Source organism: Anomaloglossus baeobatrachus, assembly GCF_048569485.1.
Source record: "Anomaloglossus baeobatrachus isolate aAnoBae1 chromosome 5 unlocalized genomic scaffold, aAnoBae1.hap1 SUPER_5_unloc_1, whole genome shotgun sequence".
In the NCBI taxonomy this organism is placed as follows: Eukaryota; Metazoa; Chordata; class Amphibia; order Anura; family Aromobatidae; genus Anomaloglossus; species Anomaloglossus baeobatrachus.
In genome coordinates, this window is record NW_027441784.1 from 1535207 (window position 1) to 1550363 (window position 15157).

A 15157-nucleotide genomic window follows, 5' to 3' on the forward strand; every position below is an offset into this window, starting at 1 on the left:
CACACATCGCTGTGTACGAAGCCGCATGAGCGAGGAACATCACCTTACCTGCGTCCCGGCTGCAATGAGAAGGAAGGAGGTGGGCGGGATGTTTACATCCCGCTCATCTTCGCCCCTCCGCTCCTATTGGTCGCCTGCCGTGTGACGTCGCTGTGACGCCGCACGACCCGCCCCCTTAGGAAGGAGGCGGGTCGCCGGCCAGAGCGACGTCGCAGGGCAGGTAAGTGCATGTGAAGCCGGCGTAGCGATAATGACATTATCGCTACGCCAGCAATCACAAGATATCGCTGCTGCGATGGGGGCGGGGACTATCGCGCTCGACATCGCAGCAGCGTGCAAAGTACCCCTAACTGTAATGAATGGCAGATCACTGAGATTGGAAGGAAGAAGAAGGAGGAATGTTGGGTATTTTGGGGGAGGGTTGCAATACTCTTATCCATATAGTGAATATATAAATATACAGTAGAACCTTGGATTAAAGGGGGCTTTACACACTATGATATCGTTAAAGAATTATCGTCGGGGTCACGGTGTTTGTGACGCACATCCGGCATCATTAACGAGATCGCAGCGTGTAACACTTAAGAGCGATCTTAAACGATCGCAAAAGAGGGCAAAATCGTTTGCTGCGGAAAGGTCGTCCTGAAATAAAAAATCGTTTTATTCTTATTAACGATGTTGTTTGTCATTCCTGCGGCAGCACACATCGCTATGTGCGACACCGCAGGAGCGACAAACATCTCCTTACCTGCCTCCACCGGCAAGGCGGAATGAAGGAGGTGGGCGGGATGTTTACGTCCCGCTCATCTCCGCCCCTCCGCTTCTATTGGACGGCTGCCGTGTGACGTCGCTGTGACGCCGCACGACCCGCCCCCTTAGAAAGGAGGCGGTTCGCCGGCCAGAGCGACGTCGCAGAGCAGGTATGTGCGTGTGACGCTGCCGTAGCGATAATGTTCGCTACGGCAGCGATCATCACATATCGGCCGTACGACGGGGGCGGGTGCTATCGCGCTCGACATCACCAGCAAAAGCGTGTAAAGCCCGCTTAAGAGTAACTTGGTTTGAGAGCGTTTTGCAAGACAAGCAAAGCTTTTTAAAAATTTGTACCTTTGTTTAAGAACAATGATTTGCAGTAAGAGCAAATACTCCCTGTGCACACTTCCGGTTCCGTCCTTTCACCACGCTCTGACCTGCTCTGGAGGTAACTTTCTGTATATATACAGTATACCATTGTCCAGTACAGTATATACTATACAGCATGTCTATCAATTTGCATTTGTGGATATAGTGTTGTACTTTCTTTCTGCTAACCAGTACAGCACATTGCATATACTCTACCTCCCGCACACCAACAATTCCATTGTAAGCTAATGTGCAGTTTAATTTGCTTTGTTTTTTACTCTACAATATTTTGTATTAGTGTACTGTAATAATTTTATATGTATACAGTACATTACTTTGTATCACTGTAATAAGTTTGTATAAATACAGTAACTATTTTTGGATTGTGGAACAAATTGTCTGAATTTCAATTATTTTCTATAGGAACACTCGCTTTGATATAAGAGTAACTTGGTTTAAGAGCTCACGCCTGGAACGAATTATGCTCGTAATCCAATCGAATGAGACTACATTCATTTTATAGATAATCATCTCAGCTATCTTATACATAAATTTGACTTACAACTATTTAGCAGATGATTAGTTATGCAGATTTTTGTCAGGTGACTATTTTTTACTGTTTTGCTCCTGGTGTTTGAAAAATCTTTTTTTTTCCTGTATACTACATATTACAACCTCTTCTCATATTTACTAATAGCTCAGTGTGTTATTAGGTTGATTCCCAAACGATAGATCACTGGTTTGAATCGACGGGCAACCATGAAGATTTCCCAAAAGAAAGGAAACAGCATCCTCCAGTTCATCAAGACCACTCTATCAGCCAAGAAAACTGCCAAACTGCAAAAGCCAAGAGGTGGAAGTACAGGAAAAAATATTGGAGTCAACTAGTCGGCTCATCACAAGGTCTACCAGTTCTGGCGCGACAAACACGTTAGTGGAGGTGGTTCATATGTTTCGTAATAGTCAGATCACAGACGTTCATGCAAGTACTGTGCAACGCACATTACACAAGTCTGGAATGGTTGCCCAAAAAAAGATGAAGAAGCTTGTACTTCAAAATCATCGTAAGAAGTATCACCTTGAGTACGAAAGTGGACAGTAGAAAATTGGAAACTGGTGATTTCGATTGTGTAAACTCACATTAGGCTTCAAAGAGCTTGGATTGTGGCCTCTTCACTCTTCCTCCAGACTCTGGGACCTTGATTTCCAAATGAAATGCAAAATTTACTTTCATCTGAAAACAACACCTTGGACCACTGAGCAATAGTCCAGCTCTTTTTCTCCTTGGCCCAGGTAAGACACTTCTGGCATTGTCTATTGGTCATGAGTAGGGCTGATTGGATCCGGATTGTAAAACTCCGGATCCGAGCGGGTTTAAAGATTTCCGGATGCCGGATCCGGAATTCCGGGTGCACAATCCGGAACTAGGGAAAATAATTGAAAAATGAAAGAAAAACAGAAATAAAACAGCGTTTCATACTTACCGAGACTCTGTGTCATGGCGGCACACTGCTTCCGGGTTGCGCATTCACTTCCTGTACTGTGCATCTATACACACAGCTTTCCGTGTTTTCCCCGCCCACCAGCCGTCCTCTCGTCTGTGATTGGTTGCAGGCAGACCGCGCCCCCAGCCTGTGAAAGTATCTGCCTGCCGTGCAGTCATAGCGGCTGTCAATGTCTGCACAGCCTGCGGTCATGCTCTATGGCCTGCTGGCTATGTAGCAGAGCTGAAGCGTCGTGATACCTCGTGTGGATTACGCCAGAGCTGCAGGGTGTTGGGGTTAATAGAGTGGTGAAGGAGGGTGTGTGTTTTGTTTTTTATTCCAAATAAATGATTTTTCTGTGTCTGTGTTTATTTACTTTCACTTCTATATTAGTGATGCAGGTATCTCAGACGCCTGTGCCATCACAAACCTAGGGTTTAGTAGCAGCTGTGCGCTGTTATTAACCCCTCATTATCCCGATTGCCACCGCATCAGGGCATTCGGGAAGAGCCAGTATTACACCGGGATTGTCACATCGAATAGATGTGGCAATACCAGGCGGATGCGGACTGACAATACCAGCCCCAAGCCGGCTTTATCATAGTTGGGTATCAAAATTAGGGGGGGAAACGCATGTCTTTATTTATTTATTTTTTTTAAATAATTAAAAAAAAAAAAAAGTCGCATGCGGTTTCTTTTAATTTGGAGTCACACTTGCGAGGGACTCCCGAGGGTCTGACATCGCAGCACAGCCGCACACACTTCTGATAGGAGAGTGCATGTGTTTCTAGGTACATGCACACTCATGTTCAGAGCGCAGCAGGCTGTGCCGGCTGATGTCATGTCAGACTTGTACGCGTTTGACGTTTAATAAAGAGAAAAGAAGTGCCAAAAACCAAAACCAATCCGGGGTCCCGGGCGCGGCGTCGGGACGGTCCTCCGCGGCCTCCCCCCTGCCGCGCTCTCCCCGTAAGCGTTTTAAGTGCTTTGAAAATTTAACTAACTTCTGATCTGTTTATTATACCAGCTAGCTTGGTTAGAATCTTGGTCCATTTTATATAAGGAATCACATGGTCTCCTTTTTTGTTCGTTTTTAAATGTTTTTAAAATTTGTCTATGGTTGTTGTGATACCATTTGGTGTTGTGTGACACAAATGTGCTTTTTATGTTCCTTGATATACAATAAAAAATGTTTTGATTAATTATGTATATGGTGATCCCTCAGTTTTTTGGCACTTCTTTTCACTCTATTAAACATTAGCTTTCAGTGCCAGGGGTGATCCCAGGATTTGGTGCCCTCCTACTTCTTGAGTAGACTTGTACGCGTTTGACAGCGCATCACTGGCACAGCCGCACACATGCATGTGTTTGTGAAACACATGCACGTTCACCATACCGACCCGCAGACACTTGCACTGCTTTCCCCGCCCACCGGGCGTCCTGCCGCCTGTGATTGGTTGCAGTCAGCTGACACGCTGACACTCGTTATGGGGGCGCATCTAACTGCAACCAAATACACGCGCCAGTGGGCGGGCAAAAAAATTAATATTGAATTGTCGGCTCCGGAAGGGAAAAGTGTGACCCAGAAGGAGTTTGCTGCCATGACACAGACTCGGGTGAGCATATTGCGTTCGCTCCTGCCCCCTATCCCTTCCACCACCGGTTTTAATCTCAGGATTCTGGTCCCCATAGACTTATTTGGGAACCGGAATCTGGAGCGGATCTGAATTTTTTTTTCAATTCGGCAGGGATCCGCTGATTCCGGATTTTGGCGGATTCGATCAGCCATAGTCATGAGTGGCTTGACACAAGGAATCCGCAGTTGTAGCCCATGTCCTGGGTACGTCTATGTGTGGTGGCACTGACTGATTAATATGCTTGGATACAGCACTCTGTGAACAGCCAGCTTCAGTAGCAATGACCTTTTGTGCCTTACCCTCCTTATGGAGTGTGTCAATGACTGCCTTCCGGACATCTGTCAAGTCAGTAGTCTTTCCCATGATTTCCCTACTGAACCAGATTAAGGAATCATTTTGAATGCTTAGGAAGCCTTTGCAGGTGTTTTGTGATAATTATTCTAATTTTCTGAGATAATGACTTTTGTGGTTTCATTGGCTGTAAGCCATAATCAACAATATTAACAGAAATACACAATTGAAATATATCAACGTGTTTGTAATGACTATATAAATGTTTCACTTTTTGTATTGAATTACTGAAATTAATCATCTTTTTGATGTTATTCGAAGTTATTGAGATGCACCTGTATATTGCATCTCCCTGTGTGAATTTTTCTTAATGCTCAACAAATTATAATTTTAAAGTAAAACATTTCTAAAACTTCTAGGTATGATAATAGCTTCCACCCGTGTAATTTATGGGATATTCAAAAAGATTGCATTTTTAATGTAATATAGAAATATATATCCAAAAAACTCCAGCGGACAAATTCCAAGACACAGATTATGTTCTTAAAATATTCTTGCAAAGCAAATTTTATTAGATAATTCCATTAAAAATAGATCCACACATGGAGCAAAAAAATGGTATGTCGGATAAGATAGTAGTCTCAGACTACGCGTTTCGGCGCATGTGCGACATCTACATGGTCCCTTATTATTAATGTAAAATATTTCCCACATTCTATCATGAAAAAGACTTCTCTGTGTGAGTTCTCTGGTGTCCAACAAGATGTGATCTTTGGATAAAACATTTCCCACATTCAGAACAGGAATATGGCTTCTCCTGTGTGTGAGTTCTCTGATGTGTAACAAGAATTGATTTCTGTGTAAAATATTTCCCACATTCTAAACATGAAAAAGGCTTCTGCCCTGTGTGAGTTCTCTGGTGTATAATAAGATGTGCTTTCCGTGCATAACATTTCCCACATTCTGAACATGAAAATGGCTTCTCCCTTGTGTGAGTTCTTTGATGTGCAACAAGATCTGATTTCCATGCATAACATTTCCCACATTCTAAACATGAAAATGGCTTCTCCCCTGTGTGAGTTCTCTGGTGTCCAACAAGATGTGATTTTTGGATAAAACATTTCCCACATTCAGAACAGGAATATGGCTTCTCCTGTGTGTGAGTTCTCTGATGTGTAACAAGAATTGATTTCTGTGTAAAATATTTCCCACATTCTAAACATGAAAAAGGCTTCTGCCCTGTGTGAGTTCTCTGGTGTATAATAAGATGTGCTTTCCGTGCATAACATTTCCCACATTCTGAACATGAAAATGGCTTCTCCCCTGTGTGAGTTTTCTGATGTGTAACAAGAATTGATTTCTGTGTAAAATATTTTCCACATTCTGAACATGAAAATGACTTATTCCCTGTGTGAGTTCTCTGATGTGCAACAAAATGTTGTTTATGTGCAAAACATTTCCCACATTCTGAACATGAAAAAGGCTTCTCTCCTGTGTGAGTTCTCTGATGTATAACAAGAAGTGATTTTTGTATAAAACATTTCCCACATTCTGAACATGAAAATGGCTTCTCCCCTGTGTGAGTTTTCTGATGTCTAACAAAATGAGATTTATATGAAAAACATTTCCCACATTCTGAACATGAAAATGGCTTCTCCCCCGTGTGAGTTCTCTGGTAACTAAAAGACTCTGAAGAAAATCTTTTCTCCCCTGTGTGAATTTGTTTAAGTATTTTTTCAGATTCTAAAGTAGAAGATGATGTTTTTACTGTAAGAGCATTTTTATTTTGAATGCTTGTTTTGTGACTTTTATTTTTCTTAATAGTCTGTGATACATCAGAAGGTAGGACCTGTTCAAAAGAATGAGAGGATATATCTTTGCTTTGAAGAGATGATGCTATATCTGGAGCAATGGCATTCACTTCAGTGACATCTTGTGTGATATCAAGGTGATTTGATTTAAAAACTGAAGATGTCAGTTGTGCCACTGATCTACTGGTACAGTCATCTGCCAAGAATAAAAATAATTTTTAATAATATATATAGAAATGAAAGGATACGATTTATGAAATAGCTAAAGAAATTGCAAGTTATGTAGCAATCTATAATTAGAATATTTACCGAAACAAAAAATGTTCATAATCTAACAGTAGACCTCAGAGCAGGAACCAGTAGACCATGATGTTCAACCCTCTTTGCTAATTTTGCATCCCAAATATTTGAATAATAATCCACCAAACAATGTTTTCTGGCCAAAATTATACCAAAAACCTTTTACTCGATCAGTGGAAAAATGGAGGGTTTCCACATTAGTTCTAGCTGAAAAACTCTTGAAAAGCAATATGGCTCCATAATTCAATAAAAAAAATCCCAAAACCAAATGTCCTCAATTCTTGTCAGCGTTACAGTGACCCAAAAACTGTTACTATCCATGTTTGGCATTGCCACAGGGAAGAAGCCACAAACATTTACGGTGTGTGTGTTTCCTGGAGACCAAGCTGGGTGCTATGTACTGGGCAGTATAATGGCATATTTGTAATTTTCCCTCTAAAACATCCACTCTTTGCTAATTTCCAGAGACTGCCTCTGGAGTCAAAAATAGTCATTTAGGCTAAAGGAGAATACGGTAAATGCTATTTATTGACTATATCAGAAATTCCAAATAATTCAAATGACCCAAATTCTCATGAAACATTAAATTCTTTATTATTTTATTAGACAAACACACAAGAAAAATATTAAAAAGATGGATAATGATATAAAAATATCCTGGGTTCAACACATCAGTGTTTATGATGTTATGTGGCCTGCCTGGTAACATGCTGATGTGATATTATTCCTGTTAATCATATAACAGATTGAATTTTGCTCTGTTAACTCTTAATATACAGTAGATACATAGGTATATTAGGCAATTGTTTTCAGCAATTCATGTGACAACGTGAGTGCTTATAGAGAATTTTTTCTGATGCAGTTTTTTTATGGCTTGCCTTAGAAATAATAACTCTGCATAGACTCATTGGAATAAGCAGATTATTTCTATCCCTAAACAAAACTATTCAACCCCTCATTCATCTCATGTATATTTGGTCTCTCAAATTGTTTATTTATTTTTAGCTGTACGCTAATGCACTAGCACTTTCCTATAGATCACAAATTATATATTATAACTGACCTCGATGCGGGCGGATTAGGGGTTGAATACTTTTACAAGAGACCAGCCTCACAGAAACATATGTACAGGAATTTGTTCAAAAAATTGTGTGTGATGAACCTGTGTGAATTTATCATGTACAATATTAAAAAAAAGAAAAATTAACACTTGTTGAACCCAGGAAATTTTTATATCATTATCCATCTTTTTAATATTTTTCTTGTGTGTTTGTCTAATAAAATAATAAAGAATTTAATGTTTCATGAGAATTTGGGTCATTTGAATTATTTGGAATTTCTGATATTTGATGACCTTCAAAATAGTTTGATAAGTTGGAAATTTATTGACTATATGTTGCGGTATCACTATTTGTTTTAAGAACATCCAAATGCAATGTTTGAAGCGAAATTCAGACTACTTTTTTTTTTTTTTTAGTGAACAGGAAACAAATTAATTTATAATCTATAATTCTATTTTGACAGAAAAAGTTTCCCTAGATTAATCAACCACGTTCGCTCAGTCCATCTGGGTAATCCAATTGTTTACAATTTGCTGGCATAGAACGGGTCGTTATCTCACAAATAGAAGGTAATACACACAAAATCCTGTTACAAAAAGAAGCACGCTGGATAATTGACCTAAAGGCACTTGGCTCTTTAGGCTCAAATGAAAAAAATGAAATGTCAGTTTTTCTTTGATTAGATCATAACTTTCATAATTTAACTGATATTAATTATTTTGTATGCCCTATTATTAATCATCTTCTCTGATATTGTGTCCCTGTATTTATATTTCCAATTTGTTACATTGTATTGTTTTTAGTATGTTTTTAACCTTTTTCTTCACTTTTTTGTATTTGCAGTTGATTGTATTTATCGCTGTCACCTGTTTTCACCTTTACGGATGTGACAGGTGGACCCGTACAAGCGCTATTCTAAGTGCAAAACGACAGCCATTATCTTCGCATCCTCTCCCTACCCTCGTATGTCTACATGAAATAAAGGACACTGCATTTTATTTTCGGTGAGTGCCGCTCTTCCTTCTAGGATTTTGTGAACAAATCAATCTTAAATTACATATAAGAACTTACAATGTGTAAAAAAAAAAAATCTCAGACACTGGGATCAGACTCAGCATTAGGCCCCCTTCACACGTCAGTGATTCTGGTACGTATGTGCTTTTATTTATACGTACCAGAATCACTGACATACGCAGACCCATTATAATCAATGGGTCTGCTCACACATCAGTGATTTTTCACTGAACGTGTCTCCGTGCAGCGTACACCCGTAGCCGTGTTTCTGCACGGAGACAAGTCAGTTGTTTTCTGGCATCACTGATGACCCACGGACCACACTATGGTGTGATCCGTGTGTGATCCGTGAAACATGTACCAGAAAATCACTGACATATTAAATATTAAATATTTTAAACTTACCTTGCCTGCGATTCACTCTGCAGTCTCCGCTCTCGGCAGCTCCTGCCTGGCTCATGCATATTCATGAGAGCAGGAATAGCCGACCAGGAAGTAGCTGCTGAAAGCGGTGGGCGGACGCTGCAGAGCCGAGGAGTTCAGCACCATGGACAGCAGGAGCTAAGGCAGGTGAGTAATGTCCATATGCAATCACGGATTGCACATGGGCAACCCACATGTGCCGTGAATCACGGAGGGACATGTGCGTGTTTTACACATCAGTGAAGAACGTCAGTGTTTTTCACTGACATGTGAATCGGGCCTTACAAAGGTGTTATCATGTAAAGTGACAGATGTCAGATTGGAGAAATGGGGCTTGAATAGGAGCAAAAAACTGGCTGCAGTGGAAAGCCATGAAATAAGAGCAGCTTTGGTACTAACTACTATAGAGAAACACTGTGACTATAGACAATAATACATCTACTAAAATGATCGCCCTCCACCCCGACAGCCTTCACCATCACTGATTTAGTAACTAGAGGTGACACATCTGGAGTAATTACAGTATGTGGCTCGGGGGCTCTCGGCAATCCAAACTATTGTAGGGGCCAATACCTTCTGTCAGATGAGTTTCTTGAAGACATTAGACATTTAGAGAGAACGTTAACATAGTCCAGTAAATCAGAGTTGTACTCATTTACGATGGACCATTGGCGCTACTATGAGTTTTGGCCATAATAATAGAGGAAGTATTAGTGCTCCCCATTTCAGGAGCGATTGTGCAGTAATCTGAATTCCTTAGGATCGGAAACAAAATAGAATTCATCATGATCCTGTAGATGTGAGTAACTGTATTTTAGAGACATCAACCACGCACAGCTTAGCAATTTATCATGGCGGAGGTGTCATGTTCTTGTGTAGTTAATCACAATCCTTTTTGAAGGAGACAAGTGGGATTGGAAAGAACATCTTTGCTCTATCCCCACAAAGCAGGACCTGGAGACCATGTTTAAAGGGAACCTGTCACCTAGGATATATGCGTTCTGACCTATCAGCAGACGCATGTGTGCCCTAATTACACCTCCCTACCCATCCCTGTGCTGTAAAATTGTATAATATGAAAGTAATAAAAAACGTTTTATTACCTTCATATTTCGTATGTTAATAGCAGGGAATGTGGTCACAGGGGCGGCGCCTTGCCTTATGGACGTCTCCATACTTTCCGTGGTATTACGCCTCTGTGGGCGTGATACCATGGAGCGACGTCCCCGTCGCTCATTCTATCCTGCGAGCATTGCGCCAGGCTTCTCTTCCGGGTTCTCCTTGTCAGTTTCAGTTTGCATGCGCAGTGCGCGTCTGATACCGGCGATTGAACACCCGGAAAAGAAGCCTGCTGCAATGCGCGCAGGATAGAATGAGCGACGGGGACGTCGCTCCATGGTATCACGCCCACAGGGGCGTGATACCACGGAAAGTATGGAGACGTCCATAAGGCAAGGCGCCTCCCCTGTGACCACATTCCCTGCTATTTACATACCAAATATGAAGGTAATAAAACGTTTTTTATTACTTTCATATTATACAATTTTACAGCACAGGGACGGGTAGGGAGGTGTAATTAGGGCACACATGCATCTGCTGATAGGTCAGAACACATATTCTAGGTGACAGGTTCCCTTTAATAGACTAGAGGAGACTCAATAGGCATCAGAGTGTATGACTAAAGCAGGCTTTACACGCTACAACATATCTAACGATGTGTCGGCGGGGTCACGTCGTAAGTGACGCACATCCGGCATAGTTAGTGGTGTTGTGGCGTGTGACAGCTACGTGCGACTGCAATTGAACGTAAAACTATTCATCGCATACACGTCGTTCATTTCCTAAAAATTACACGTCGGGTTGTTCAATGTTCCCGAGTGAGCACACATTGCATTTTTTGAAACCCCTGGAACGATGAACAGATCTTACCTGCGTCCAGCGGCTCTCGCCGGCAATGGGGAAGGAATTAGGTGGGCGGGATGTTTACGTCCCGCTCATCTCCGCCCCTCCGCTTCTATTGGCCGGCTGCCGTGTGACGTCGCTGTGACGCCGAACGTCCCTCCCACTCCAGGAAGTGGATGTTCGCCGCCCACATCGAGGTCGTATGGAAGGGTAAGTATGTATGACAGCAATTAATCGTTTGTGCGACACGGTCAACAAATTGAACGTGTCGCACATACGATGGGGGCATGTCTCAACGCATATGATATCGTATGCAGAATTGAAAGGTGTAAAGCAGGCTTTAGAGTCTGACACAACGTCTTTACATCTAACAATAGAGAACCAATATCTTGTGTCTGAACATACCACTCAGATCTCAGGCATTCTCACATTTATAGATGACAGAGAACCATTACAAACTTAACCATCTCCGTATTTGTGGCCTGTCTGAAGAAATCTTTTCCCATATGCAGGAGAAAACCATTAATACTTTATCCTATGATTTACTTGGGAGGAAAGAGGACTCGCGTATGGAAATGGATATACTTCACAGAGATATTGCTCCCAAATCCACCTTGGCCTGAAGACCACGTGATGTTGTGTCCTGCATTCATTTTTACAAGGAGAAGTAAACTCTTTCACAAGCTGCAAGATCTAAATAGAATATACAACTGGAAAGCTGTGACATTGTTATCCTCCCAGATCTGGCCAGGAGCACACTACAACTTCGTAAAGCCCAATGATCACTACTCAGTTTCTTCTCCCAAGGGATCTCCTACCACTGGAGGTTTTCTCATTTCAATTTTTTGCAAAATAAGATAGCCGCTCCACAGAATTCAAGAATTTGGGGGCCCTTCCGACCAACTTCGACTTGCCTCAGATCCATCTGCCAGAATGGCCTGCACTTCATACTCTACCTCCTTTGATCCACATGCTAATTGTGAGACAGAGCTGTCACCAAAATCGCAACACTTATCCCTCAGTGATTGGCCTCTTAAGACATGAGGTCTTCTCCAGGATGACTGATCTGTACTTATTACCATCACTAGAATTACAATTTGGTCATTATTGATGCCTTTAAATGGTGGTCAGGAGTTTGGTTTGAGAAATTGTATAAGGAAATATTTTTTTTTTTTTTTACACCTAATCTATCAGTCACTTCCTTTTCCTACTTCTATTATCTTTTTTCTGCTTTCTCTCTTTCACCTTTATTCTTTCTATATTGGTGGGTATACTATACATATTTTGGATATTTGAGTAATACGGGGCTCTTGTGGAGATTATCCCTGTCTTGGCTTCCTCAACCCCACTTAGATTGTGGGACCTGTTGATAAGGTCCAGTTTTCTCCTGCTAGGAGTTAATAGTTTAGTGTGGCCTATGGAAGTTGTCTCTTCCAGTTTCGCATTTCTCCCCAGGTTGTCTTGTCTATATCCTATCTTAGTCGTTCTCCCTCCCTTTCTCTAATTGTGATATTTACATCTTCTATTGTAAATAGTCCTTTGAAAAGGAGTCAGATATATTATCTACATACAAAGGGTCTCAATAGCTATGCTTCAGGAAACATACTTTAAGGCTCTGTGCGCACTGGGAAATGAAATTTCCTTGAGAAAATTCCGCATGCCCTCAAAGATTACCGCACCCGCGGTAAAAAAACGCGGGAAACCGCACCCGAAAACCGCATGCGGTTTGCCGCGGTTTGCTGCGGTTTTACCGCGGTATTATTCGCGGTATTGCCGCGGTTTTGCCGCATGCGGGTTGGGATGTGCTTTATTGCATTCAATGCAATAAAGCACATTGAAAAAAAAAAAAAAAGTCATTTAATTCTGAGATAGTAGATAGATAGATAGATAGATAAAGAGACAGAAGAATAGATAGAGGGATAGATAGAGGGATAGACAGATGACAGATCGCTGCATTTCCCACGGTCGGCAGTGAGTTCACATTACCGGCCGTGGGAAATGACCGGTAATTACCTCTGCTGTCTGCTGCATTCAGCCTGTGTCTGTGACAGTCGCGGCTGGATGTCAGCAGTGCAGGACGCCGGAGCCGGAGCTGTGGATGCCGGAGCTGTGTTGATTACGCCGGAGTTTTGTTGCGGGAGGGGTTAATAAAATGGTGAACGAGGCTTGTTGGTTTTATTTAAAATAAAGGATTTTTCGAGGTCTGTGTTTTTTTTCACTTTACTTACGGGTTGATCATGTCAGCTGTCACATAGACGCTGCCATGATCAAGCCTGGGGTTAATGGCGGTGATCCACCACGATTAACCCCTTGTTATATTACCCTGACCGCCACTGCTACACGGCGGCAGGAAGAACCGAGGACACTCCCGGTGCTGCCGCATAATGGATGCGACAGTCCCGGGGCAGCTGCGGCTGATATTCTCGGCTGCGGGAGGGGGAGTGAGGCGGGGGAAATTACCCCTGCCCCTCTCCCTCCCCAGCCTGAGAGTACCGGGCCGCCGCTGTGTGCTTACCTCGGCTGGAAGGTAAATATGCAGCGGAGCCCACGCTCTTTTTTTCCTATATTTCCGTTTTCTTTCTATGTGTGTTCTATGTGTCTGTGTCTATGTGATCTATGTCTGTGATGTCTGTGTGTGTGTGATCTGTGTGTGTTTACTCTCTGCTCCGCTTCCTCTTCCTGTAATGACATCACTTCCCTGCAAAACCGCAGACAGGCGATGTACATTACCGGAGGTAAACCGCGAAATACCGCAGGGAATAACGCAGGAAAACGCAGTGAACCGCATAGAATTTGCTGCCTGCGTTATTCCCTGCGGGATTTCACGATTACATTGGAGTCAATGGAGTGAAATCCCGCAGCGATGTGCGGAAAAGAAGTGACATGCACTTGTTTTTGCTGCGGGATTCCCGCAGCAAAACATGCAGCTGTCAAATTCCGCCCAGTGCGCACAGGATTTTTTTTCTCCATAGGATTTGCTGGTGATTCACTGCAGAGATGTTATGAACATTTTCTGCAGCGAAACATGCAGCAAATCCGCGAAAAATCCGCGGCAAAATCCGGTAAGTGCACACATAGCCTAAGGCCTGTTTAGTTCAAGTATTCAAACAGATACTACAATGCCTGTTCCCTTTCTACTAACCCAAATAATAAACCGAAGGGTGTTTCTATTGCTTTCCACAAATCCCTTCCCGACCAGATTTTGGAGCCGCGAGTTGATCCGGACGGTAGATACATTTTCCTTATAGTGCGTATTGTAACATTTATTTCCTCAACACAGAACAAAGACCATTTGGAGTCAAAGTTTTGCAGTCATTGGCTGAGTTCACCGGGGGTTCCTCTATCATTCTGATGAGATACTATGTAGATACAAGAGGGAGGAGCTCTGTCTCTAGCTCCTCCCTCTCCCTCTAGCTCCTCCCTGTTTCCAGCTTCTCCCTCAACCCCAAGTTCCTCCCCCTGCCTCTAGCTACTCCCTCCTCTCGTCATCATAGAGTCTCAGCAGTAATAACAGATCGGAAATATTAAATTTTCATTATGTCCCATGTGTAACTCAGAGGCAGCAGATCTATTTCACATGTACTGCGATTGCCCGGAAAGTAGGAATTTCACTGCTCATGGAATGGAGTCTCGTCATAAAAGGGAAGTTTGGCAAGAAAGACTGGACCTTTGTAATGACCCAATCAACACATTCAGCAGCACAGAAGGAAGATTCAGCAATAAGATGCCAAGATTCTAGGAGGCCAACAGTATCATTACCCTCCGCTTTCTCTTAGGGGTCCACCATACAGATTAGATTTTTCTTCCCATGATTTTCTGAATTGTCTGCACATTCTACGTACACTGTCATTTGGCTTTGCAGATTAGAGATCTGGGCACCTAAAGGTCAACATCTTCTAATTTCAGGGGATAGGATGGATCCTACCTGTAAGATCTGGCTGATACCGATCTCACTCCAACAGAAGGGCGTCCAATGCCCAAAATAATGGGGACAGTGTTGGGTGGAGAAGCATGTGGTGGTCTAGCAGCAGAATGGTGACCATTTTCTATGATAGGACTACAACCCTGATAAAGCAGCCACAGCCGGTGACTGAGAAGAATCTGTGACTTCT

General features: G+C 42.4%; 1 protein-coding gene across 1 annotated transcript in view; it reads right to left on the bottom strand.

Annotated features, from left to right (window-relative positions):
* The window catches only part of LOC142258748 (uncharacterized), an 86143-nt gene that overhangs the window by 70391 nt on the left and 595 nt on the right, over positions 1-15157 (bottom strand). Inside the window, exon 4 of the mRNA XM_075331358.1 lies at positions 5295-6541. Coding sequence (XP_075187473.1) covers positions 5295-6541 — 1247 coding nt within the window. The remainder of the gene's footprint in view (positions 1-5294; positions 6542-15157) is intronic.